General features: G+C 54.7%; 1 protein-coding gene across 2 annotated transcripts; it reads right to left on the reverse strand.

The window, feature by feature from the left end:
• Positions 1-5568: 5568 nt before the first annotated feature.
• On the reverse strand, positions 5569-21125 carry TNFRSF13C (TNF receptor superfamily member 13C). Of its 2 annotated transcripts, XR_011723514.1 has the most exons (4): positions 20832-21125; positions 20004-20201; positions 17756-18385; positions 5569-5990 (listed from the first exon to the last, which is right to left on the reverse strand). XR_011723514.1 is itself a non-coding variant. In XM_071732356.1 (3 exons), exons 1-3 carry the CDS (start codon positions 20974-20976, stop codon positions 18063-18065), a joined length of 666 nt encoding a protein of 221 aa, XP_071588457.1. In that variant the 5' UTR covers positions 20977-21125; the 3' UTR covers positions 15532-18062. The 2 variants fall into 2 exon arrangements, 1 of the variants encoding a protein (XP_071588457.1); XM_071732356.1 differs by lacking the exon at positions 5569-5990 and having other exon boundaries at positions 15532-18385.
• Positions 21126-22987: the final 1862 nt, after the last annotated feature.

A 22987-nucleotide genomic window follows, 5' to 3' on the forward strand; every position in this document is an offset into this window, starting at 1 on the left:
TCAAACCTGTCCCCTCACCAGTCCTTGTGAGAGGAATGGAAACAGCCCATCCCTAAGCTCCCCTCTCAGGAAGCCTGTCCTGGCTGCTATCCTGGGGGCAGCCCAAGCATCCTCTGCCTTCCTGATTAGAGCAAATTTCCACCAGCTTTTTCAAGCATTAAAAGGCAATACAAGCACACCTGGAGGTGTGGTACGCAGCCTGGTTTACCCGGTTATGCTGTGGCATCCCTGGCTGTGCTCCCCCTCCAGCACCATCCCCTCTTTCCCTGGCTGCTCTCACCCCTGTCCCCCCCATACAAAGCTCTGGTTCAAACCCTAATAATTTCAGGCAAAACACACCCAAAACAGAGAAGGGATGGCAGCGGCCATTCCCACATGGGGCATCCCCGGAGCGGAGGGAGACTGCAGTATGCAAAGTGAAGGTGGGCTGGGTGTCTTCTCCGGAGCGGTCGGGAGACAGTGGAGCCATCCCTGGGCTGCTTTTGCCAACTGTAGAGCATCAACAACAACAACAAAAAAACCCCTAAACATGTTGTGGGGGCAAAAGGGACCCAGCACTTTCCCCCTCCACGTTTCGGGACCCGAGATGGCGGTGACGGCAGAGCGAGCTGTCGGCGTTTGCCAAGGAGAAGGGGGTGGTGGTGGTGGGGTGATTTAGATGATTTAGGGCGCCTATTCCGACGGGCAAGGCAGGGTCGGCGGGAAGAGGCCATATGGCCGGGAGCAGCGTGCGGTGGCCGGGAGCAGCGTGCGGCGTTCCGTCCCGGCGGCAGACCGGCAGCAGCGGGCAGAGCCTCTCCTCGGGAAGGGCGGCAGTGCCAAGAGCGGGCGCTGGCACCGGCGCCGGGCGGCTGCCGGGTACACTCCGGTGCTGCGGGAGGATGGGAGCCCGTGGGGAGACTCGGCATGGTGGGATGCCTCCCTGCCATATCAGCTGCCCCTCCTCGTTCTTGAGCACCGGGGGAAACGTGGGGGGGCCCCACGGCACGGATTTGGGGTGAGGTGGGTGTAAGGGTTAAGTGTGTGGGTTTGCAACTGGGTGTAGGCACCTTCAAGCCAGGTTTGGCACGGTGAATATGGGCCGTGGAAGGGGAGGCAGGCATGTGGGTGTGGGTGGTGTGCATGTCTGAGTGTGTGGTGAGAGATGGGGGTGCATGTGAAGGTGGGGGTGCACCTCTAGGTGCCTGTGTTTGGGTGTAAAGGTGAGGGACTGGGATCTGCAGGTGTGTGTAAGCTCCTGGTAGAGTGGTGCCTGCACGTGTCAATGCATGGCAGAGGGGTGCAGGAGTGTGCTGCATGGCCCTGTGCTGGGGATCTTCTCAGGGAGAGGTTGGGTGGACTTGCCGTGGCTGGGGGAGCCCCAAGGAGAGAGGTGGCCACGGTGGCCAGAGCAGCCAATCTGCCTGTGTATCAGACAAGCTGGCCCTGGCAGCCAGCTGGCATCTGAGCAGGGCTGCTTGCTGCCTGCAAGCCTCCTAGCAAGCAGATGAAATCTCTTTTTATTCTACAAGGGCAACGTTTTGACATGGTAACAGCGGCTGGCTAGTGGGGCATTGGCAGCAGCATCCACTCCACCTCCTCCTGTGCCTGCTCTTCCCTGTGCTGGGGAACAGCATCCTCCAGTGGGGATGTGGAGGGGGGCTCAGCACCCTCCTCCACTCATTATAAGCCTTTTTCAGCAGAAACTGGCCTCAGACTTTCCACTCCTCTCCTTCCTTGGGCTGCAAAGTGGTAAAAAAGCAATCAGGGATGTATTCTGAGAAGAGACAGGCTTTGGGCCGGCACCAGGGAAGGCCGGTGAGCAGAAGTGGGTAGGAAAAGTCTTTGATACCAGGGATGGGGCGGGAGTCCCAGCACATCAGGTTTGCTTTTCATATGGTAGAGGACAAGGGTTAGCAAGAAGCTAAAGCAAAGGAGGAGGTACGGACGTGGTGCCCTCTCACATTGCCTCTGCACGGAGCAGCATTGTTGCCTTCAGGACCATCACCTTCCCCATCCGTCCTTTCCCCAGGCACGTGCCAAGCTGCCTCTTCCTCTCTCCACTGGCAGGCCGCAGGCTCTGTTTGCCCTTGGCTTCCTGAGAGCAGTTCTGGAGAGGATGAGCTCACCCTTTGATGTCTCTTTTTCCCGGATTAGAGAGGAGGAAGGGGGCTTTGCTACCAGAGGGCTGGCCGTGGGCAGAGCTCCCTCGCCTGCTGGGAGCCTCCGGGCTCTCAAACCAGCTTCATTTTGGCCTGATCTGCCTTTGTGAGTGAGACCTGCTGAAAGCGGCCCAATCCTATTAGCGTCAGGGATTTGCTTCAGGTTTCCTGTCATTAACCCGATGACATTTTGCTGTGCAGTAAGCCCTTGCCTTTTGGGAGACTAAAAACCAAGCGTGCTGCTCTACCCCTGTAGGAACCAGCGCTGAGCGGTCCCGGCAGGAGCTTTGCTGCAGCAATCAGGAGTCACCTTGGTGCTCCCACCAGATACGGCATTTTCCTTCCACCTCCCAAATCCCAGCCCAGGGACAGGACAGATGTCATCAGCAGCAGGGCTCTGACTGAAACAAGTTTTATGTTTGTCACCCAGGGATGCCAGATGAAGCCATCATGGTGTAAGCCCTGCAGAAGGAAGGGTAAGAGTAGGCAGGGTCAGACCAAGGGGTTGTTCAGCCCCTCGAAGAATCTCTGACAGTGACCAAAGGTCATGTCAAGGAGACAAAAGACCAAAGATGACAAGGAGTGGGAGAGTGATCATTCCTCAGGCCATCTTCTTGCCTTCAGCACCCTGGGGCTGGAGGGCTCCTGACTAGGGGTTGCTTCTTGGGTTTGGTATATCTCAAAAGAGTTTCTCCCTCCCGAGCTTTCCTGGGCTTTCCTTGAACCCACGTAAGTGCTCATCACCTGCAATGGCCAGGGGTGTAAATTGTCCACTGTGAGACTTAGCAACCCATTCTCTCCCACTCCTCATTGCTGCAGCTCAGGAAAACACAAAATATTCATTATACCTCCCTGAAACTAATTTTTAATTGCAATTTACTTGCCACCGCTCTTGCCACCATTTCTAAGGACAAGCAGAAGAGTCTTGGCATTGGGGCTGGGTTGTCCCCCTCACCTCTCCTGCCTCCCTTTCTCATCAGGTGGTGGGAGACTGTCCCTGGACATGTGTGAGCCACTACACAGAGCATAAGGCCATCATTGTAAGATGGTGGGGTGAGATTAAATTTAAACAAATATTTTCAGGAATTGACAAATCCCTCATAATGTGAGGTAGAGGGTGAGAGGAGAGCAAATGAGCAAGCAGCTTTGAGAAAAACAGAAGGACACTGGGTGGGTTCATCCACCCCAGGGAGGCCAAGGATAGAATGACAGGTGACAGCAGAATCTCCCATGTCCAGGGATGGAATGGAAAATCTTGGAGAAAAGGAGGGATAGAAAAGGTGAGATACTGACTCCCAACAAATTATTCCTGAAGATCTATGTGAGGTCTGTGAAGTGCTGAGGCCAGGCAAAGGGGTCAGTAACTACCTGCAGCTCCACAGAGGAGAGGGAGAGAGGGCAAATGTGCCACAGGAGGAAGAGAACTAAGTTCAGAAGAACAGGAGAGAACCTTGAAGTCCAAACAGCAAGATATGTGTGGCTATAGGAGCATCTCAGGCTGGAGCAAGCCAAGCATCATTAAAAACGTGCCAAGGCAGCAGAGGGGCTGAGGCCGAGGATGTGACAGGTCTGCTCTGACTTATGAAACTGTTTGAAGACAGTGGATGGGGCAGATAGGATCCTGTGGTGGGACGTGGGCAGAGGGTATGGTGAAGCCTCATGTTCTGTGGGCAGAGGAGGAGAGCAGAGCTGCACTTCAGCCTCCCAGGCCTTGCGTAGGACAGGTGTCAATCCTCATCCCTCTTGGAGAATGAGTTGACAGTCAAATAGTTGCTGTAGGGAGAGATGTCCCTGATGTCCTTGATGTCCTTGGTGTCCCCACAAAAGGGGCTTTCATTAGTGGACATCCATCTCATGATGAGAGCCTGTGCACAACCCATGGGGTCACCTGCTGGTGCTTCTATGGGTTTTGCCCTTCACTTTTGGTCCCTTGTGTTGTGTTTAGGGATGCACCATAAATATTTCATGGGCAGAGGATGGTGATGCTCATGCCCAGGCTGGCAATGGGCTTAAATACAAGGTCATGCCTTCTGGAGCAAGGGGCGTAAATGCAGGCTTGTGTCTGCCTTGCAGATTTTTGAATCTTGCCAATATTTGTCACAACCAATGAAGGTAATTGCAAATGTGAAGAGAAAAATAAGCACTTGGCATCCACAAGCAGTGAGTTTCCCCTCTATCGCCAGCAGCACAGAGAGCCCAGCAGTCTTGGGCCAGGTATGAGATAGGTGTAAAAACTCCTGGCTGCTGTCCTTTTTAAGGATGGGGCAGCCAGCATGGATTGAGCAACTCACCTTGGCACCACTCGGGAAGGGAAGGCCACTGCATGCAGAGCCAGGTTCTGGGAGAGGAGCTTAGCTGAAGGGAACTGGACCCTGGGCAGAGCAAAGCTGTCTCAGGAGGTTGCTCACTGCTATGTACCAGAGCTGCTGTGTTATCCCAATCAAACCACTGAGCACAGGCACAGCCAGAAGCATCTCCTGATGTCTTCTCCCTTGGCATTCCTAAATGGATGTGATGAGAACTTGAGCCCCTGATTTTGAGTGGCATGGAGGATGCAGAGAGCTAAGCTTTGAAAATACGGGAGCTGTCTCACTACAGTTTGCTCCATTTAAATGAAAGCTGAAGTCCCCATTTCGTGTGCAGGGGGGTGGGTGGAGTGGTGTCTGACATCTTGGGGCTGCCTCTATAGAATGTATTTCCAGCATTTTAGATGAAGAAGAAAACTCCAGACACCTGCACCATCCTGCAGAGTCGAAGTGGTACCGGCATCAGAGATGCCTTGTACCAAAGGACTCTTTGGAAGGTCAGGAGATGCTTTAGCATTGAATTCATGTTTAGGTGTTTAGCTCACATTTCCAGGCTGCCCTCCAGCCCTGAACAGGAGCTTGCTGGCTGCATGGTGACAGCGGCCACCGTGAGCCTGCCCTCGATGGGCAGCAAGACAGGTGGGAGAAGGAGCGGCCGGGATGGCAGCGGTGGGGAAATGTCATGCCTTGCTGAGCAGTGGAATTGCAGAGACAAAAAAGGCTCAGTCTTTAAAATTAGCAACACCTGAGCAGCCCTTCTGCCGTCTTCCACATCATCGCCAGAGACATTTCCCTGTTGCTCTGGCTTTACCTCGGGGGATGGATGCCTCTGCAAGCTGCGCTGCCCTCGCTGTTGCTCTGATGCCTCTAACCCCTCCCTGGCCGTGTGATGTGGAGCTTGGAGCCCTAGAAATCGAAGGGACTGGAGTCCCGAAAGCCTTTCCGGGCTCCCCACCCACACAAGTGCCTGTGGGGCTCTGCCTTCATTAGCAAGACATGGGTTTCTTGTCCTCCTGCTCAAAGAGAAAAAGCCTTGCAAAGGTAAAATGAGAGTAGCCTGGAGGCTCAGGAGCCAGAGATGATATAAGAAAAGTCTAAAAACTTTGCTTTTCCCCTTTTTTCTGTTTTAATCTTGCCATCTTGATGCCATTTTTTTGGGCTTTCTACAAGCCTGGCTCCTGCCTTGGAGTGTCTAAGGGTAGCACTGTATCCCTGGGCTGGGGTGCCCTTGGATGGCTCCTGGTGGCCTGAGAGGACTTTGCCATCTCCTCCTGCAGCAGAGATGCTTTCCCACCAGAGCAGGGAAGCTGGACTGCCAGCACCCATCCCACCATCCCTGCTTTTGGCAGGGGTTCTGGGTTGGGCTGCGGCTCTCCACCCTCCATCCAGCTCACACTGGGGGATTCACCCCCATCATCACAACGTGCCTTGAGCTGTGACTCCTCTCTGGGATATCTCCTCATGAGCTGGTCCCCCACCCTTTGCCTCTTCCTCAGGGCGGCCGTGCTGCGTGTCTCTGTGCAAGCGTAGCAGGAGGACAGATCTGAGGAGACAGGAGGGAAACAGACTTCTTTAAATGTGATGGAGGCAACTGCCTGGTTCTGTCAGCCATCGCCCCCCCGCACCCAACTTGTCTCCTGCTGTTTTTTTCTCTCTCTAGGTACAAGATGTCACAAGGACTAGGCCCAGAACTCCACTGGGTGCTGCAGCTTGCCCCCTGCTCATCTCTTGAGGTCACCTCAAAGGCTCGCTCTGTCCCCTCCAAACCAAATGTAAGCAGCAAAGACAACCACAATGGAAACTGCACCCTCAAAACGCTGGGCATGGGCAGACGTGGAACTCCATTGTCATTCTTCATGAGCAAACCCTTTAAAATGTCCTGGCCTCGTGACCAGCACAACCGCTGGAATAGGGATGCACTGGCTGCAGGGCTGTGCCAGGGCAGGGGGAGATGCTTAGGAAAAGCCCTGGCCCCAAAACCTTTGAGGTTTCCTGCTGTTCCCGGCAGAAGCAGGGGGTGTATCTGGGCTCCAGTCCATGAAATGTGGTGCCCAGGCAGGGTTGTCTGAGCCATGCTGCATGGTGACCATGATGTGTGTGCACATGCACGTGCACTGAGCACTGGGACTTGTTGCACTAAGTAGCACCATGTCCCAGGGATATCACCATCATTTTGGGGTCATTGATGTCAAATGCTGTTATGAGCTTGCTGGCAACAGATGCAAATCTTGTGGGCTTTCCTGGTGCACCTCCTTCCCTTTCTGAAATGACTTGGTGTGGCCATAATTTCCCCCCAGTACTCCAGGGCCAGCCCTGCTGCCCTGAACCCACATATCTGGGTACTCCAGATGGACAGTTTTCCTGCTGCTCCTTTTCCTCACACATCCATCCACCCCAGCATGCTGCCTCTGCCTTCATCAGGGTGGTCCCTTCCTCCTTGCCATCCCCAGAGAGAGCCTGTACTGTCCTGATGTGTGGCAGTGGGTCTGCCTTGCCACTGAACTTTTAATGAGAAGTTAATTGTAGCTGAAAATGCCCAATCCAGGGAGATCTCTCCTGGGTCTCCAGGTCCATAGCAGCACTTGGATGGAGCAGGAGAGGATGGAGAGTGCTGCCAATAAATGTGCTCCAGGACAGGCAGCAAGGGAGCAAGGGCTGTGGCATCTTTATTCCCTCTTGACCCATTTAAAGCAAGTGTCGGTGACTAAGGGCGCTGGCAGGAGGATAAAAATAAAATACCTCCCACATGTTCCCTAGGAGGCCAGAGACAGAAATACGGGTGCCATCACCTCTCTGGAGAGTCATTGAGGTCACACAGTATTTTGCAATCCCAAAGGTGGGAGTCCTTCAGTGTTTCACAGCAGACACAATTACATCAGGGGCTCCTCTACTCAGAGCCTCCTTGCCATGCATGGTCCCAAGAGCCAGATCCCTTGCATTTTCTTTTCCTTCCTTGGGGTCAGAGCAATCAGAAAATCCCTCCCCCAAAGTGGTGGCATCCACCATACAAGGATATGTTCCCTGCAAACCTCAGGCACAAAGGTCACCAAAACTTCCATGTTGCTGCACTACTCATCCTGTTGGGGTGGCACCCCTGCTCGGGTTGCAGTGGCTGAAAGGATGGATCCTGAGGCCCTGCTTGCCTCCCTGTCCTGAGATGCTTCAGGCACCTCATATCCGTCTCATGGGAAAACACACTTGGATTTTTGGAATCTGGTGCCACCTTCCTGGCCTGTCCATGCTGGCATATCTGAGAGCTTTTGCACTTAGAGTGGGATCAGCACATCGATGCTTTGCAAGCTAGTTGCTGGAGACCAGCAACTGCACCTGGTACCTGGTAGTTTATTTGCTCTTCTTCAGGTCATGCAGCTGTCTGCTGCTTTGTTAAGCCTTGGAAAACACCTTTTGCAAGCAGTCACAATATTGAATCTGCCTGTTTCTTAGCAAAGCAAAAGGGCTTAAGCAGACTACAGCAGACACCACAGACCCTTGACTGCAACTAGCAGTTCATAGAGGAGGAACAACCCATGCAGGGGGGTGCTGTGGCCTTTGGACAGACTGCAAAGGCTCACAGATGGCAGCAAGTCTTCTGTCTACTGCGCAGAGAGGTGTCCTGGGGAGACATCACCTGCTTTCCCTCCCTGGTGTGTGTAGAGCCCACTGGCCAGGCACAGGGAGGAGGGCTGGCATGGGGCCTGGCCATGGTTGCTGAAACCCCTGGGTTGAAGAAGGCAGCATTCATCTCTCATGGGATTTGTTAATCATTAGTCCAGAAAAAGATGGGGGTTATGGGCAAAAGGGCAAGTTACAAGCTCAAGTTCTCCCACTGCTTCCCTCTTGGCACAAGCTTCCTGACAGGAACAGAGGAGGTTCGTAGAGCAGAGAGCAAAAAAGTCTCTCCTGCCTGTGGCTTCCATGGACTGATATATCTCCAAAACCTGTGTGAGCATTAGCAGGAGGCTGAATGTTGAGGCAGAGGTTTACAGGTGCTGGCTGGTTGCACAGAGTGCTGAGCAGGCACCACCAGGAACCCAAACGTTGCCATCCCTGAAGGACCTGCTCGCTTAATATATCCACCCATATGTATAAGCAGACTGTGTGGGGCAATGCCTTAATTCTAGTGAGGGTGTAAATTGGTCTCCTGGAGCATCAGAGTTATTGGGAGAAAAAGTATGTGCTGAAATAGGCAGTCCTGCTTACTAAATCTGTAATTCCAGCTCTGGCTATATTTTTGTCTTTCTAATAATAAGTGCAAATATAGTAAGGATGAATCACAGGCTTCAGGCCTCAGGGTCTTGTTTCCCTCCTTTCTCTGCAAATCCATCATATGGGGTAGAGGGGCTAGTGGAGACAAGCAGCTCAGACCTGGGGGAGGTCCTGTCCCAAACAAATCCATCCCCTTGCACCTCTGCCTGCTGTCAATCCCAGCCCCTCCCTCTCCAATTCCCTTCACAATTCCACCCTGCTAGTGGAATTCCATTCCTGCCTGGGGATGTTTTCTTCCCAGGGTACTCCTAGACCACCCCCAAACCAGCAAACGTGCCCCATACCTGTCTGCTTCCCAGGACTCGTACATCCCCACACCTGGATTTGCCTGACGGGCTTTTAATTTTTGTTTATTTTGTTTTGTTTTGCTTTTGCTTTGTCGCAGGGACCTTTTGCAAATGCTAATGCTTTCCTTTTCGCTGGAGAGCTCTTCGGCTGATCTGCCAGAACACATTTCACACGCTTCTCCTAAAATTATGCCCTTTGCTTTTCCCGGCGTTCAAGCTGAAGCGGAGCCCAGCGTGCCGGCGGCGTGCGGGGAGAGCAGCGCGACGGCTGCGCGGGGCTCCGGGGGTGGCGGAGCGAGGGGTTAAGCGCTGCCCAAGTGAACATTCCTTGGCTTGTGGCTCCCGGGGCGGAGGGATGGAGAGGCGGGAGGGCTGGGAAGTGCCAGATGGACGGAGCTGTGGGGTTGAGACCAGCGTTTTGTGCTGGACTTGGTAGGTGCCCTCGGTAGGGAGGGGAGGGTGGATCAGAACATCCCTTGAGGCAAGACAGGTTTCAACACTTTCCCTCCCACGGCGCACAAAACCCCGGGTTCAAAACACACCAGAATTTAGGCATGAGCATTTCAGCTATGGATGGCACTGGATTTGGGCAGGGGACGAGCTAAAGATAAACTGCTCTTAACACTTCCTCCCCCCCAGTTTCTTTCTACTGGAGCCTCCCCATATTGAGCATTACACACACCCGGCACAGCCTTTAGCCATCTCCTGCATTGCCACTGCTACTCTCTGGGCTAGGAGGAGTTTCAGGGGATGTGCCCCAGCAGGTCCCTTTGGCTGGAGGAGCATAGAAGCCTGGCCACGGTGCAAGAGGCAGCGAGCAGGGGGATCCCACAGAAAGTGACCCCCAAGGACAAGGGGTTCTCTCCTGAGAGTGGGACCAGGGCCCAGCTGGTTATAGCAGATACTCACTGTAGTGTTTTGGGGACCCTTTCACTGCTGCCCCCCTTGGTCATTCACCATGGAAACTGGGATGGGGCTTAGGTGGGCAGGGGAGACCCTCAGGGGCCAGGTCAGCAGGGCTGCTGGGGAACTGGCCTGCCACACATACCTGACCTGGAGGGTCGGGGCACCCTGGCACAATGGGTCCATGCACATGTGCATCCTCCCCACGCCCCTCCACCCCCTGCATCCCCTCAATCCCCTGCACACCACTTTTCTCCATACAATCTTCTCCATCTCCTGCATCCACTGCAACCCCCTATGTACGCTGTATCCTCCATCTCCTACCACATTCCTCACATCCCCCTGCATCCCCTAAATCCCCCTGCATCCTTCCATCGCCCACATCCCACCACAGTCTCTATAATGCCCTCAATCCCTGCGTTCCTGCATTTCCTCACTCCAGTTGTTTGTGTGGGTCCATGTTACAAGGAGGTTATAATTATCCTCTAACCACCATAAACAAGGACATTCAGGGTTTACCTGCCACCAGAAGGACTCCCCCCAAAAATCCCTGCTGGGAAATGCCACATAAGGATCGAGATTCAACCCTGCCACTGGCCCTCCCCGGCTAATACCAGCAGAGAGCAGCTAGCCATGACTATCAGCTCTGTGGTTAGAGCTCATTAAATGCATCTTAAATGACTCATTGGGGAATTTTTATTTTTTTTTAATAACTCACGGTGTCACTAGAGGGCATGAAGTTTGCTTCGCTGAGTTTGTTTCCCCGTTTCCTTGTGAAGATAAATAATTGAGGAGATGAACAGCAAACCAGAAACCCGGAGAGACTGTTACCGGGAATAAGCTGGGAAACCTGTCACCCCAGCAGTATTTATAGATTTCATTTTGATATCATCAGTGGAGGGTGGGGGGAGCAGAGAAAGAAGAACTGACAGGAGGGGATTAAGGAGGGCAGGCCTAGGGGACTGGGAATAGGGGGCAGGGCAGGGAGGCTCTGTGGGGGGGTCAGGAGGCTGGAAATGGGTCTTGCCTTCCCCCACATCCCAATCCACTGCTCCAGCCCTTTTTGGCCCCTCACAATAGGACTGACCACTGTCAAAATGATGTTCCCTCCTGTTAGGAATGGGAAGTGCTTTCAGCATCTCCCTGTGCAAATAAGCCAGAGCCACTCTCGGTGGAGGGCTACGGTGGCCATGAGATTCCAGAGAGGGTGACCAGCCATGGCTGCTCCTCCTAGGACCCTCCTTCACCCCTGCTCTGCTCTGGGGAAAGGGACTGGGCCCCCTCTGAGAGTGCTGTGGTCCTTGGCAGACACCCCTGGGAGTGCTCGCTCTGCCACCCCCCTGGGGATGGTCACTGAGAAGGCAAACCTCTTAGCTTGGGAAAACAACATAGAAGAAAAAAAAAGATACAGAAATTTATTCAAATACTTGAACACACCAAATACCCAAATCTGTCACTGCTGCGTTTAAAGCAGCTGCTTTAAAATTACCCTAATTTAATGAAGGAATTAACAGCCTTGTAAACTCTTACCCAAAAGTATTATTATTATAAAAGAATAAGAATCACAGGGAGTCCTTTTGAAGGACGAAGAAGCAGCTTTTTTGCATGTCACTCCCACTGTAAACCTCCTTTTAAACTGCCATCCCGAGCTCAGTCTCAGCCACAGCTTTTGGCTGCAGGTGCCTTCATCCTGGAGTTTTTCAGCTCCGCAAAATGCCGGCACTTCTCAAATCAGGAAGTGGCATCTGGGTAGCAGGACCCAGTCAGACTGCAACCCCAGTAGGGAGGGAAACGAGAAAGACATCTGCATCATTGATACCTTTCAAGAGAGGGGTGGTGGGGGGAGAGGATGGGGGAAATCTCCTGAAAAATCCCACCTGCTGTTCCCTGCCCGCAGCCCTCCTCCCAGCGTGCCTCTCATGGCTGTCACCAAAACCCCTGCGTTTGCCCATCGATCCGGGCTCAGAATAGCTCCTGCCAGCAGCCAGCGAGCCACAGCCGGACGACACCAGAGCCAAGGGATGAAGGACATGGGGCCTTGCCCCCATGGCACCCCACTGCCGGTGACTCCCCCTTCTCCCTGCACCCCTCCGGCTGCACCCCAGGCAGCCAGCAGAGCCCTGTGCCAGGAAAAAGGCTTGGGGGGGTGGGGAGAGAGCTAATAATGTCAAGCAGGTGGAAGAGGGGAGGATGAAATGTGGGATGTGCCGTGTGCTCTGGCTTCAGCACTGGCCACGCTGCTGCCCCCCTTCTGGGGGTCTTTCACATTCGATATCCATTTCCAAAGCCCTTTGGGAATGGCGCAGTTGGATGGTCAAGTTCTGGGCAGGAGGAGAGCCTTGCATCCCTCAGAGGTGTTCCCAGCAGTGGGGGAGTCAGCCCCTACCACAGCAGCACCTCGAAAAGAGCACAGACACTCTTCCCATGCAATCTGCCTGTTGCCTTCAATCACTTTGGGTGTCAGATGGGGTTTATGTCATTTGGCAGGAACCTCCGCACCATCGCTAGCTTGGAAAAGGATGAAGTGTGAATTTAAAATGACCCAACTTATTGTGGGAGGGGGGGAAAGCCACCCCCCCAAAAGCCCAGGGGACATGCAGGTTTGCTCTACTCCTACCTTGGGTCCTCCTCTTGGAGCATCTCTGGAGCAGAGTCAAGCTGCTGCCATGGCAGGGGGCTGAGCATCCTCCTTGCCCAGCATGTCCCTGTCCCTGCATTCTTGGGGTGTGACAGGGGGTGAAGGCCCGGGCAACCTGAGAGCATTTGGGACAGTGGCTGGGGGCAAGAGGGGGATTTTCCTCACACCCCCCATGTCCTCCCTAAGGGACATGTCCCAGGTGCACACACAGCCTGGAAGGTGACTCTGGAGGCAGGTGGCATCACTTCAGGGCTCTGGGAGGAGGGCAGATGAAGGATTTGGAGGGGTTCAGCTGCCCGTGGGGTTTCTCCAAGGATGAGGGGCTGAGGGCATTGTGACCTCTGCCCAGCATCATTGACCCCTGGTATTGGGTTTTGGGTGCTATCCTGCAAACCTCAGGCTGGTGGTCCTGCTCCATGGTGTGGGGAAAAACGTGGGGCTGTGGCTTCACCTCCAAAAGCCAAGGGCAGCCTTTTCTTCCAGAGAAGTTGCTGCCCATTCCCTGCAGCCCCTTGGGGTAGTTTTTGACTGCTCTCCCCCCTCTTACCACCCCCCCCCCCCAGGAAACCACTCTCCAAGCACTCCCCAGCAAAATGGGGAGCACTGGGGGTGACCCTGGGGGAGAGCACTGGCAAACGAAGGCAGCAAGGAAACCCCCTCCATGCTGGGCACCCAGGTGGGCACCGTGCCCTCTCCCACCACTCCCTGGAACACCTTGGAGATGGGAGGGGGTAGGGTGAAGAAGGAAGTCAGTGTCACATGGCAGCATCTCCCTAGTGTGGACCAAAGTGATCCTGACACTAAGCGAAGGAAATGAAGTTTGATTGAAGCCAAGTGGTGGGTTGTTTTTTTTTCCTTTTTAATCTTTCCTTAAGTGCGAACACCATCTGGTTCCCCCAACATCGTCAGCGCTTCCAGTCCCCAGGCAGCTTCGCTCTTCCTAATTACTGTCATTAGGCAGTGGGTAGTGATTAGGGAGGGATGCTGATGAGCAGCATCAGGAAGGCTGTGGTCCCCCGACAGCCTCATGCAGGGGACCTGGCAGCCTCTTCTCCTCAGCCCAGGGCCTTTTCCAGCTGGGGAGCTTGGTGGGTAGCCAAGTGATTTCTTTTTTGGTAGAGGCCAACAGGGAAGGGAGGTGCAGGCTGGCAGGTCTGAGCCTCAGAGAGTCCCTGGTGAGGCCTGGAACCTCTGGGGATGGATTGCTCTGGGAAGCTGGGCAGTGGTAGAGGTGCTGCTGGGGATTAGGGAAGGAGCTCACTGCATCCCTCTCTACCTCTGGTTGTCCTGCCACTCTATGCCTATTCTGCCCACAGGTGTCCAGCCACTGGTGATTAGTTCTCCCAGTCAGCCCAGAGGCTGTGGTGATGGGCTCCACAACTGGACCCACCAGCAGCCATTTCTCTCAGGTAGCCCAGAGGGCACGGTGATGAGCTATGTGACCAGATGGAGTGAGGCCCAGCTGTCACCCTTCTGTGCCCAGCCAAAGCCCAAAGGACAAACCACCAGCCTGTCTGGCTCTCCTCTGGCTCCCCTTGCTGCATTTGGGCATTTACCCTCCTGTGCAGCTCCCCTGCAGCCCAGCAGCCATGCAGGCAGGCATGCTGTGTCAGTGCCACCTCGGGGCGGGCAACCTGGGCTTGCTGACCTCTCATCATCACCCACGGTCTCCCACGGGTGTCCCCTGGGGACCACAGGAACGTCCCCTGGGGACCACAGGAACACCCACGTGTCCCATTGTCCCACGGCTGGCACTGGGAAGCAGGTGGTGGGGAAGTCTCCTGTGGGGCAGGATGAGGTCTGTTCCCCGTGATGAGGTGGTCACATATCCCTGGTCTATCCTGGTGGGATCAGAGGATGCACCCAGAGATGGGTGGTCCCCATTGGACATTGGCTGACAGAGCATTGCTTCATGCATGGGATAAAATGGTGCCCACCTTACCCTGCCTGCCCTGCACTGCCTGCTGCCAACGTCCAGCACCCACAAAAAGCTCATGGAGGGACAAGCTGGGTCTGTGGGCATCTGTGGGGGGAGTTTTGGGCTGGAGTAGCTGGGCCGATGGGTGAACTATCAGGAGACTAAACTGGTGTGTGAACCAGCAATGAGAGGAGAGAGAAATAAGTGAAGAAGAGCCCAGACAGGGAGGCTGTCAGAGGCCAGCCAAGCACTTTGGAGGCTGGGGAGCCTATGGGACTGAGGAGGGTTTGTTAGATGTGACCAGTGGCTCCAGGAGAAGACCTTCAGCCATGATACCTCTGGTACCTCCTTTCCCAGTGCCTCCTCTCCCTCTGCCACCAGGCTCTGTTGCCCATCTGCCTCCTGCCTTTAGAACCAGGGATGTAAAACATTCCCTCCCTCCCTATGGACAGCAGGGCTGCATCATCTCCCACCAGCATTATTGGTTGGACTTGCATGAACTCAAATACCCCAGTGACCTCCAACATAGCAGGGCTGAAATGGCTAAGGATATGCCTGAGGTGGTTTTGCAGTGAGGAGGGTTTCAGACCTGGTTCCTTCCTCTTGCCCCAGGATTTCCTCAGACTTTCCCCTGGCTCTCTCCAAAACCCCACACCCCTGCAGCCCCCCTGAATCCCGGCCTCACCAGCCTTTCTAGGCAGTTGTGTGGGCAGCAGGGCGGGCTCTGGGCTGGGAAGGAAGCACAGCTCCTGCCTCGCAGGAGGAAGTGAGAAACTGATGTGGGAAGTCAAAGGTGGGCAGCACCCCCCCCACACACACGAAAAAAAAAGAAACCAAAACCTCGCCCTGCTCCCCATCCCCTCAGCCAGCTCTTGACAATTCCATGGAGGGGGATGGAAGTAGCCAGGTTTGGGTGTTCTTCAGCCAAGCAGGAAGCTGTGTGCAGGGGGTGTGCTGGTGAAACCAATGCAGAGAGAGCTTCTCCAGCTCAAGGCTGCGCTGTATCCCTGGGACCACCATAGCAGAGACCCCTAAAACCAAGGGCATGGGGACCTCATACTGACCCCTGAGCTTGTATTGGCAGCAGGTTCAATTTATTCTTTTGTTTTTACAATGGTATTTTTGTCTCCATGCTGACAAGACAGACAACCCTCTGTCTTTTACACCAGGACAGAGAAATGCACAGAGAGGGGGTTGCAAGCCCATCCCAGGCCAGGCAGGAGGGGGGCATTGCCCCACCATGCTGGCAGTCAGGCAGGCAGGATGCAGAGAAGACACCCTGCACACCATAAGAGAGAGGGGATCTGAGGGGCAGTGGCTGGCTGAGGAATCCAATGTGGATTGAAATGCCACTTCTGCAGACTGTGTGTGCCAACAGTGTTCCCTGGAGGAGATGCCTGATTGAAGCTCTAGCAGAAATGAGAGCAAAAGCCTTTACCTGAGCAGAAAAAGGGGCTTTTTCAACATGATTCGCTCAGGAGTTGTCAATTTGCCACACAGCTCAGCGTATCCACAGAGCTGAGTTGTGTTGACCACTGGGAGGGAATGATCTCGACAGTTGTTTCCTTTCTGTCTCACCCCCATCTCCCATGAAGCAAGTTGCTCTGCCTCCCATGAGCAGTCCTTCTTCCAGTGCCAAATTGCCCTGGCTTCAGCTCATTTCCCCACTTCAGATGCACACAGGTTGCTTCACAGGGCCAGGTGCAGAGCACGGGGATGAGGAGATGCCCGATTTGTGCCTCATGGAAGCCCCTTTTGCAATGAGGCTGTGGATAACTGGAATCCCAGTGCTTCCAGTGAGTCACAGATATCTGGAGCTTCAGGCAACAGTTACTGGGCATGTGGGCTAGTCCATCCACCACCCTCAGTCCTGAGGCTAAGGCAGAGACCCATCCTACTGTGGGTCATGCACCTCATCTCTACCAGTGTGTTTAGGTCTGGGAGAGGCTTTGTGGTGAAGAATTTGGGCCTTGGCACCTATGGCAGCACATGTGGTTCCCCTTATGGGACGGGTGCCAAAAGCCTGGCTCTGGACTATAGCAGGGAAGAAAAGGGAGGGATATCCTTCAACAATAGTTCTGGTCCTGTAGCCCCAGAAAGAGCTCTCAGGCTTGGAGAGGTGACAACCTCCCTGTCATCAGAAGGACCAGCAAGTGACTCCTCCACAAGTTATGGTTCTCAGTAGCCTGCTGGCACTTGGCAGCAGTGCTCCCACACCTTTCTTGGCTACTGCTGCTCAGTCCTTGAAGCCTCCTGGTAAGGTGTCAAAGAGGCCACCATGCTAAAGGAAGAGCTCACCCAGGCTGTCACCAAGATGGGATTTCATGCAAATAGCACCCACCCTGGGCACTTCTAATTGCCTAACCACCCCCTCTGGCACCAGCAAGGTTTCTCATCCAAGCCATTGGCCAGGCTCTCTTCAGTCAGGGGGATGGGTGGCTGTAATTATTTGGGAACAGCAATCCTTCACTAACGAGATGGTTTCTGAAACAGAGCCTTTCTGCACAGTAAACCCACATGCAGGCAGGTGAACAAGACCATCTACAGTGAGATGCCTTGGACTGGCACTGCCGGCCAGCTCTGGCACACAGGCAAAGCCTTGAAGACACTCACATAAATTAAGTCATCCCTCCTACGCTCACATCACTCCCTGCATGGTTCTGTGCGGCATGGAAACATCCATCACCGGGAGCCCTGTCATCCCAAGTGACAAGCAGTATTTCTGCAGCCACTGTAAGCAGAAGTGATGGTTGTCTGGGGCTGTAATAACAAGCTCGTGGAAGCTCCTCTAGACCAGCAGTCTCCATTGCCTGCCCCTGGACCTCCCTGACTTCAGCGATTGTAGGTCAGAGCAGACAGATAATTTTCCCCTCCTCTCACCCTCACTCCCTATTTGGGAAGACAGACTCATTTCCCATCCCCGGGGTACCTGGCTGCTAGGGGGTTCCCTGGAGTGCCAGTGGATGCCTGCCACTGCATGAGAGTGCCCAGAGGGAGGAAAGACCTGGATATTATGAGTGTAGAAGATGGGGGGCAGGACTGTGCGTGGCACAGATGCTGGATGCGCCTTGGTCCTTATGGCCCCAAGCCTCCTTTTATTGAGGTCAGTAGCAAAAACCAAGCTAATAGAAGCAGTGTGGGACTTGATCTAATGTCCCCCCCCCTGCTTCCTTCTCCATCTTCCTTTGCCCCTCCTCCTTCTGCTATTCCAGACCCATATCCCCAGGAATCGCCCATCCAGTAGCAAACCCAGCCTGGCCTGATGACAGCTTTGCAAACAGCACAGTAGCCCTCACCATGCTCCATCTTCACTGGCTGCATCTCCTCTGCCTCCTCTTGACAGCACAGCCACAGCTGCTGTCGGCAGCTCAGCATAACTCGGCTTGATCCACTTTGGCTTCCTCCAGTGCTTACAGGCTATCTTGGGACTTGGTGCAAATGGGAAAGTGGAAAAGGGCAGTCATCCTAGAAAGCTGATCTTGCTTGAGGCAGAACCCAGTCCTCAGCTAGTTCATGTCCACGCAAGGCTATACCCATCCCAGGGATGGGCTCTGGGCATCCACAGGGAGCAGCTGGAGTCCTCCTGCCCCATTCCCCTCATCCTCAGGCTCTCTCCTCGATGGCACAGTTCTGGGTGGTTTTGGTGGTGACCAGGGCCGCGGCCCCTAGCTCAGTGGCAGGCAGTGGGAAACCGTGGTTGCATTCCTCATGCTGAGGGTACATGGTAGTTAGCAGAACGATGTCACCATCAGTATCACCCTGGCAGCATGGCCTCTGCTTTGCTCCAGCTTTCCTGGGTGGCCCTTGCATCTTCTCACCTCCATTGAGATTCAGGCACAGGGCTGAGACCAGGGCATCATCTCCCTCTGGTGCAGCAGGATCCTGGCAGCCTGGACCGGGCAGGGGGCCATCTGCATTCATGTTTTCTGGGAGAGGGCAAGATGAGGGTGTTATGGGTCTCACAAATTAAGACCAGTTCAGTCACAGAGAGAGGGTCCTGGCTATGGAGACACAGAGAGGGGAGAGGGGACTAAAGCAGGAGGAGTCTGCAAGGTCACTACCACACCTCCCCTCCTGATCACTGTTGATGGGCTTCCCCCCAAGCCCCTAAAAAACAACTTTTAGAGCAGATACTCACACTTGCACTTCAAACCCTCTCGCTAAACCCTGCTGGCAGCAGAGCAGCCCGGCCCTTGGTGTCTCACCCTCCCCGACTGCATCCTGCTTAAAAATAGACTTGTTTACACTCTTCGAACGCAGGCGCACGCCGACAGCCCCCGAGCCTCCTGCAACTCTCCAGGCATCCCGTGCTGCAGCGCTGGGCTTGCCGGGGTGCATCGCAGGGGGACAGGGAGCAGGGCATGTGGCAGGGGAGTAGCTGAAGGGTGCCTCTGACACACTCCATCGCAGCCAGACCTATCTTGTGGCTGGAGTTCTCCCACAGCTTTCATTCTTGGTAATGTTCCCAGGCATGTGTGTCACGGGCTGTCACAGCCACCACCCAGTTTAGTGGAAAAGCCCCAGGTAATGTCCGCCTGGTCTGATTCACCCAGCCAGCATTGCCACAGTGTGTAGGCAAGCCAGGGCATGAGGACAAGCTTCCCCCAGCCCCTCTGCACCCCAAGGGCACATGCTCAGGTGCTGTCGGGGCCAGCATCCCCCCAGGGTAGCACCTTGAAGGGTGTCCCAGAAAACCATACCCCATGCCAGGGGTGAAACCGGGCAGGATAATTTCTGAGCAGAGTGGCCAGGGTAGATTATGTGCCAGAGAGGGGACCCCCCCGGGGGAGGAAACAGCCACCCAGTCTCTGGCTGATGTCTTAAAAAGCTGGGCCATCACAGGGCACGATGGCCTTACCTTCCCAGGAAATACCCTGCCAGAAAAGCCTCAGCCCCATCCCTTGCCCCTCCATCCCTATTTTTGATGCCCCTCCATCCCTATTTTTGATGCTTTTGGGGATGACCACCTGGTCCTCCAGCATCCTGTAAAGAGGGCTGGCCCTGACACCACTGGGGTCTTTGGAGCACACATTGGAGGGTGCTGGATGTCCCAAATGGCAATGCCATGGTGGGGAGTCAAGATGGGAATGCCATTTGCAGCTCTACTGGGAGAGGCTCCCTCTGGAGCCGCCCCCCTATATCCACCATATACCTACAGCACCTGCTCCGTCCATGGCCCTACGGCCTATGGCTACCAGGGAAGAAGGACAGGCAACTTTCCAGTGCTCTGTATGTGTCCCCCGTGGAGAGGGGACAGTGCCCATGGGTGCTTTAAACAAGCAAAGGCACAAGGAGACCTGGAAAAGGGAGAGGTGGATCAGTGGGGTTTCAATGAGAGCCAGGTACAGGCATGGATTCCCAGGGAACACAGGACGCTGTCACTCAGAGTGTGAATCAGCTGCCCCAAAATGCCCTGGGGTACCCATAGAGCCCATGTTGAGGTGGAGAAGCTGATCTCAACAAGGACAAGCCTTGGGGGAGCTGGTAGCAAGTGATCCCATCTGCCTTGGGATGCTGTGACAGGGAGAGCAAGAGGTCCCCTACCTGTGGCCTCTTCATCTGCCGCTTTCCTCTTCCTCCTCTGCTTGCCCACCTTGCAAGCCAGGAAGCCCCAGAGGGCAGCCATAGCCAGGATGAAGCCCACCACCACTGGGATTCCAAAGATCAGGAGCGTGCTGGGCAGGTTCACTGAGGGGAGGGTGGGTGTCAGGACAGAGGTGGGCACCGTGCTGGAGAGCTTTGCTGTAGGGTGAAATGTCAGCAGTGTCAGGAAGGGGAGAGCTGGGGTGAGAGAAGAAGAGTAGCAGCATTACCCATCTGGCTGGCCAACCTTATGGTTGTGGTGGTAGGAAGAAAAGCAGCTCTGCACTGCTACCCACCCACCACAATGAACCATCACCCTGCCTGGTGAGACACTCATCCCACCCACTGCCATTCTCAGCTGTGGGAGATGAGGGTATCCTGCTCTTCCCATGGTTACCCCAGAGGCAGTCTGTGGCCCCCCTTCTGATCTATGATTCTACCATGATTCTATGATTCTGCAATATATGGTACATATATACTTAGTGCTTGGAAGTGAGGGCAAACTTGGCAACCATGACTCAGAAACGGGCTGTCAGTAAACTGAATTCTTGAAGGTGTCACATTACATCCCTCTTCTCCTCGCACCATGTTCCCTTCCCTGGAACGGGCTGCCCTCTTCCTATCTCCTCTTACAGATGAAGGCAGTGCTCCATGTTCTATCACCGCTTCCATCACCATCCACAGAAGGTCCCCTCCACCTGCCCACCCCCTGGCAACCCCCAGCCCCCTTGCCTTGCCACCACTCAGGCCCAGGGTGCTCAATCCCCGGCCTCCCTTCTCCCCTCTTACTTGTGTTGTTCCTGAACAAGTCGGAGCACTTGACGCAGGACCTGGTCAGGGGGTCAAAGCACTGGGGGTAGAGGCAGAAGGAAGGAGCAGCAGCTTTTCCTGACGAGGACATGGCGGAGTGGGAGGGAAAGCCCAGCTCCTGCATGTCACGGCGGCGGAGGGGCCGCCCGGGTGTGAAATTGCAGCGCTGCGGGGCCCGTGGCAGAGGGAGATGCAGTCTGTCAAGCTGCGTCGTCTCCCTTGGGGCTCGCAGTCTCTGTGCTTGCCCTGGGGCGGATCTTCACTGAGGAGGAGGAGGAGAAGAACGAGCACCCAAGCCCTACCCCTGGCGGTTCATGAGATGCACTCTCAACTACCCCTCTCCTCCAAAATACGCTTCCGAAATTCCCTGCAGATCCTGGTGTGCTCCAGCCACGCAGCTCCCAAGCCTAACAGTGTCACGTCCTTGCCAGTCACCCCTCCCCAGCCCACCTGTACATCACCCCCAGGCCAGGTATGTCCCCCCAGTCCACATCTGTCCTTTCCAGCTGGCAAAAAGCCCTCTTGACATCCTCTAATGGCTACAGGAGGCCTTCCTGTGCCTGGATCTTTATGAGACCAGATCCCAGCACCATGGATCTGGCTTGGATGGAAAATGTAGAAAAGAAGTGGGGGAGAAAAGAGTGAAAGGCCATCAAAATTTCCCCTTTTAAAAGCTCCCACTGCCCCCAGGACATGGTCTGATAGTGACTGCTACACAGGCAGGCTGGCTGGTATCTCTTTTCCATCCCTACTAATGATGACACTTTCCATCACCTAGCTCTCTCCATCCCCTGCATCTCAGACCTGGGCCTGTGGCAAGGACTCTCCCAGTCCCTTGGCACCACATCTCACTCTCCAGGATTCAGTTTTGTCTCTGCTCAGTAACTTCCCAGGGCAAGGCAGATCACACCAAGCAAGTCTGGTCTTCATACACTTGAAGAGACAAAACAAGACCTTAATGGTCTTTAGTGTTCCTGTTCAGGAGCAGGAGAAACACTCTGCCACACATCAAAGCCTGGTGCTTGAGATCTGAAGTGGGTAAGTGATGGACTTCGGTACTGTAGGTGGCTCTTTTCTGTCCTTACAACAACAACAACAACAAATCCTCTTTTTCTTCACCCTGTAAGACAGAAAGGGACCAGCCCCGGTTGCTGTCTTTCTCTCAGCTGATGGAAGCTGTGCAGTACACGTGCTCTGGCCAGGAAAACCCTAGTGGGGTTTTACTGCTAGAGAACCATCCTTGCGGCAGCTACTGCCTCTGGAGTTTTTCTAGGGAGGTCTCTGCCACTTGCTGTTCTGTACCAAAGATGAGAGGAGAAGAGCCAAAGGATGCTCTGGCTCCAGGAGACAGAGTACAAGGCCCTGCTGGGCAACTGAGCTTCTCTAAAACAGGCCATATGACTTGGTCCCTGGATGTTCCTGCCCCTCTCCAATGGCTTTTGGACAAGCTGAGCCCAGTTGGATCCTCTGCACCCCATCCCCTGAAGCTCCAGGCACAATGAGGTCACCATCTCCCACAGTGGTTCACAGCCCACACGTGGCTCTTCACTACCCCATTCCTCACAGGGCAGGAGTTGCCCTATATGGTGGGGCTCTCTCAGTACCCTGGCCATGTGTCCTTCCCTGCCAGCAGCAACCCCAGAGTGGGGCTTCAGCACAGCATCAAAGAGGTCCCAGCACTGCTTCAGCCTCCCTGCAAGGCACCATGGGCTTCAGGCAAGTGAAAGTCCTCAACCAAAACCGGTCACTGCCCACTGGTTCCACGCCTGCCACAATTTCACTTCCCTTTCCAGCTGGCATGCCCAGCCCCTCGCCCCTCACACATGTGCCAAGGAACACCCTGCCTGGCTGGGCTGGGCTGTCTGGGATGGCTGTGCCAAAGCTGGGGGGGCTGCAGTGTCCCCTGAGGACCTGCCAGAACCCAACCACCATTCCTGTGACTCAGTTATCCCCCCTCCATCCAACTCAAAGTAAAACTCCTGAAGTGAGCTGGGGCACACCGAGCACTTCCCTCTCTCGGCACAGCCCTGAGCACTGAAGCCATAAGTGGTACAGCCAGCTCAGCACCCTTCACCTCGATGCCTGCACTCACCCCTGTGCCTCACTTGTCAGGGGAGGACATCTCTTTGTATTCC

This window comes from Heliangelus exortis, chromosome 1 (genome assembly GCF_036169615.1).
Source record: "Heliangelus exortis chromosome 1, bHelExo1.hap1, whole genome shotgun sequence".
NCBI classification, from domain to species: domain Eukaryota; kingdom Metazoa; phylum Chordata; class Aves; order Apodiformes; family Trochilidae; genus Heliangelus; species Heliangelus exortis.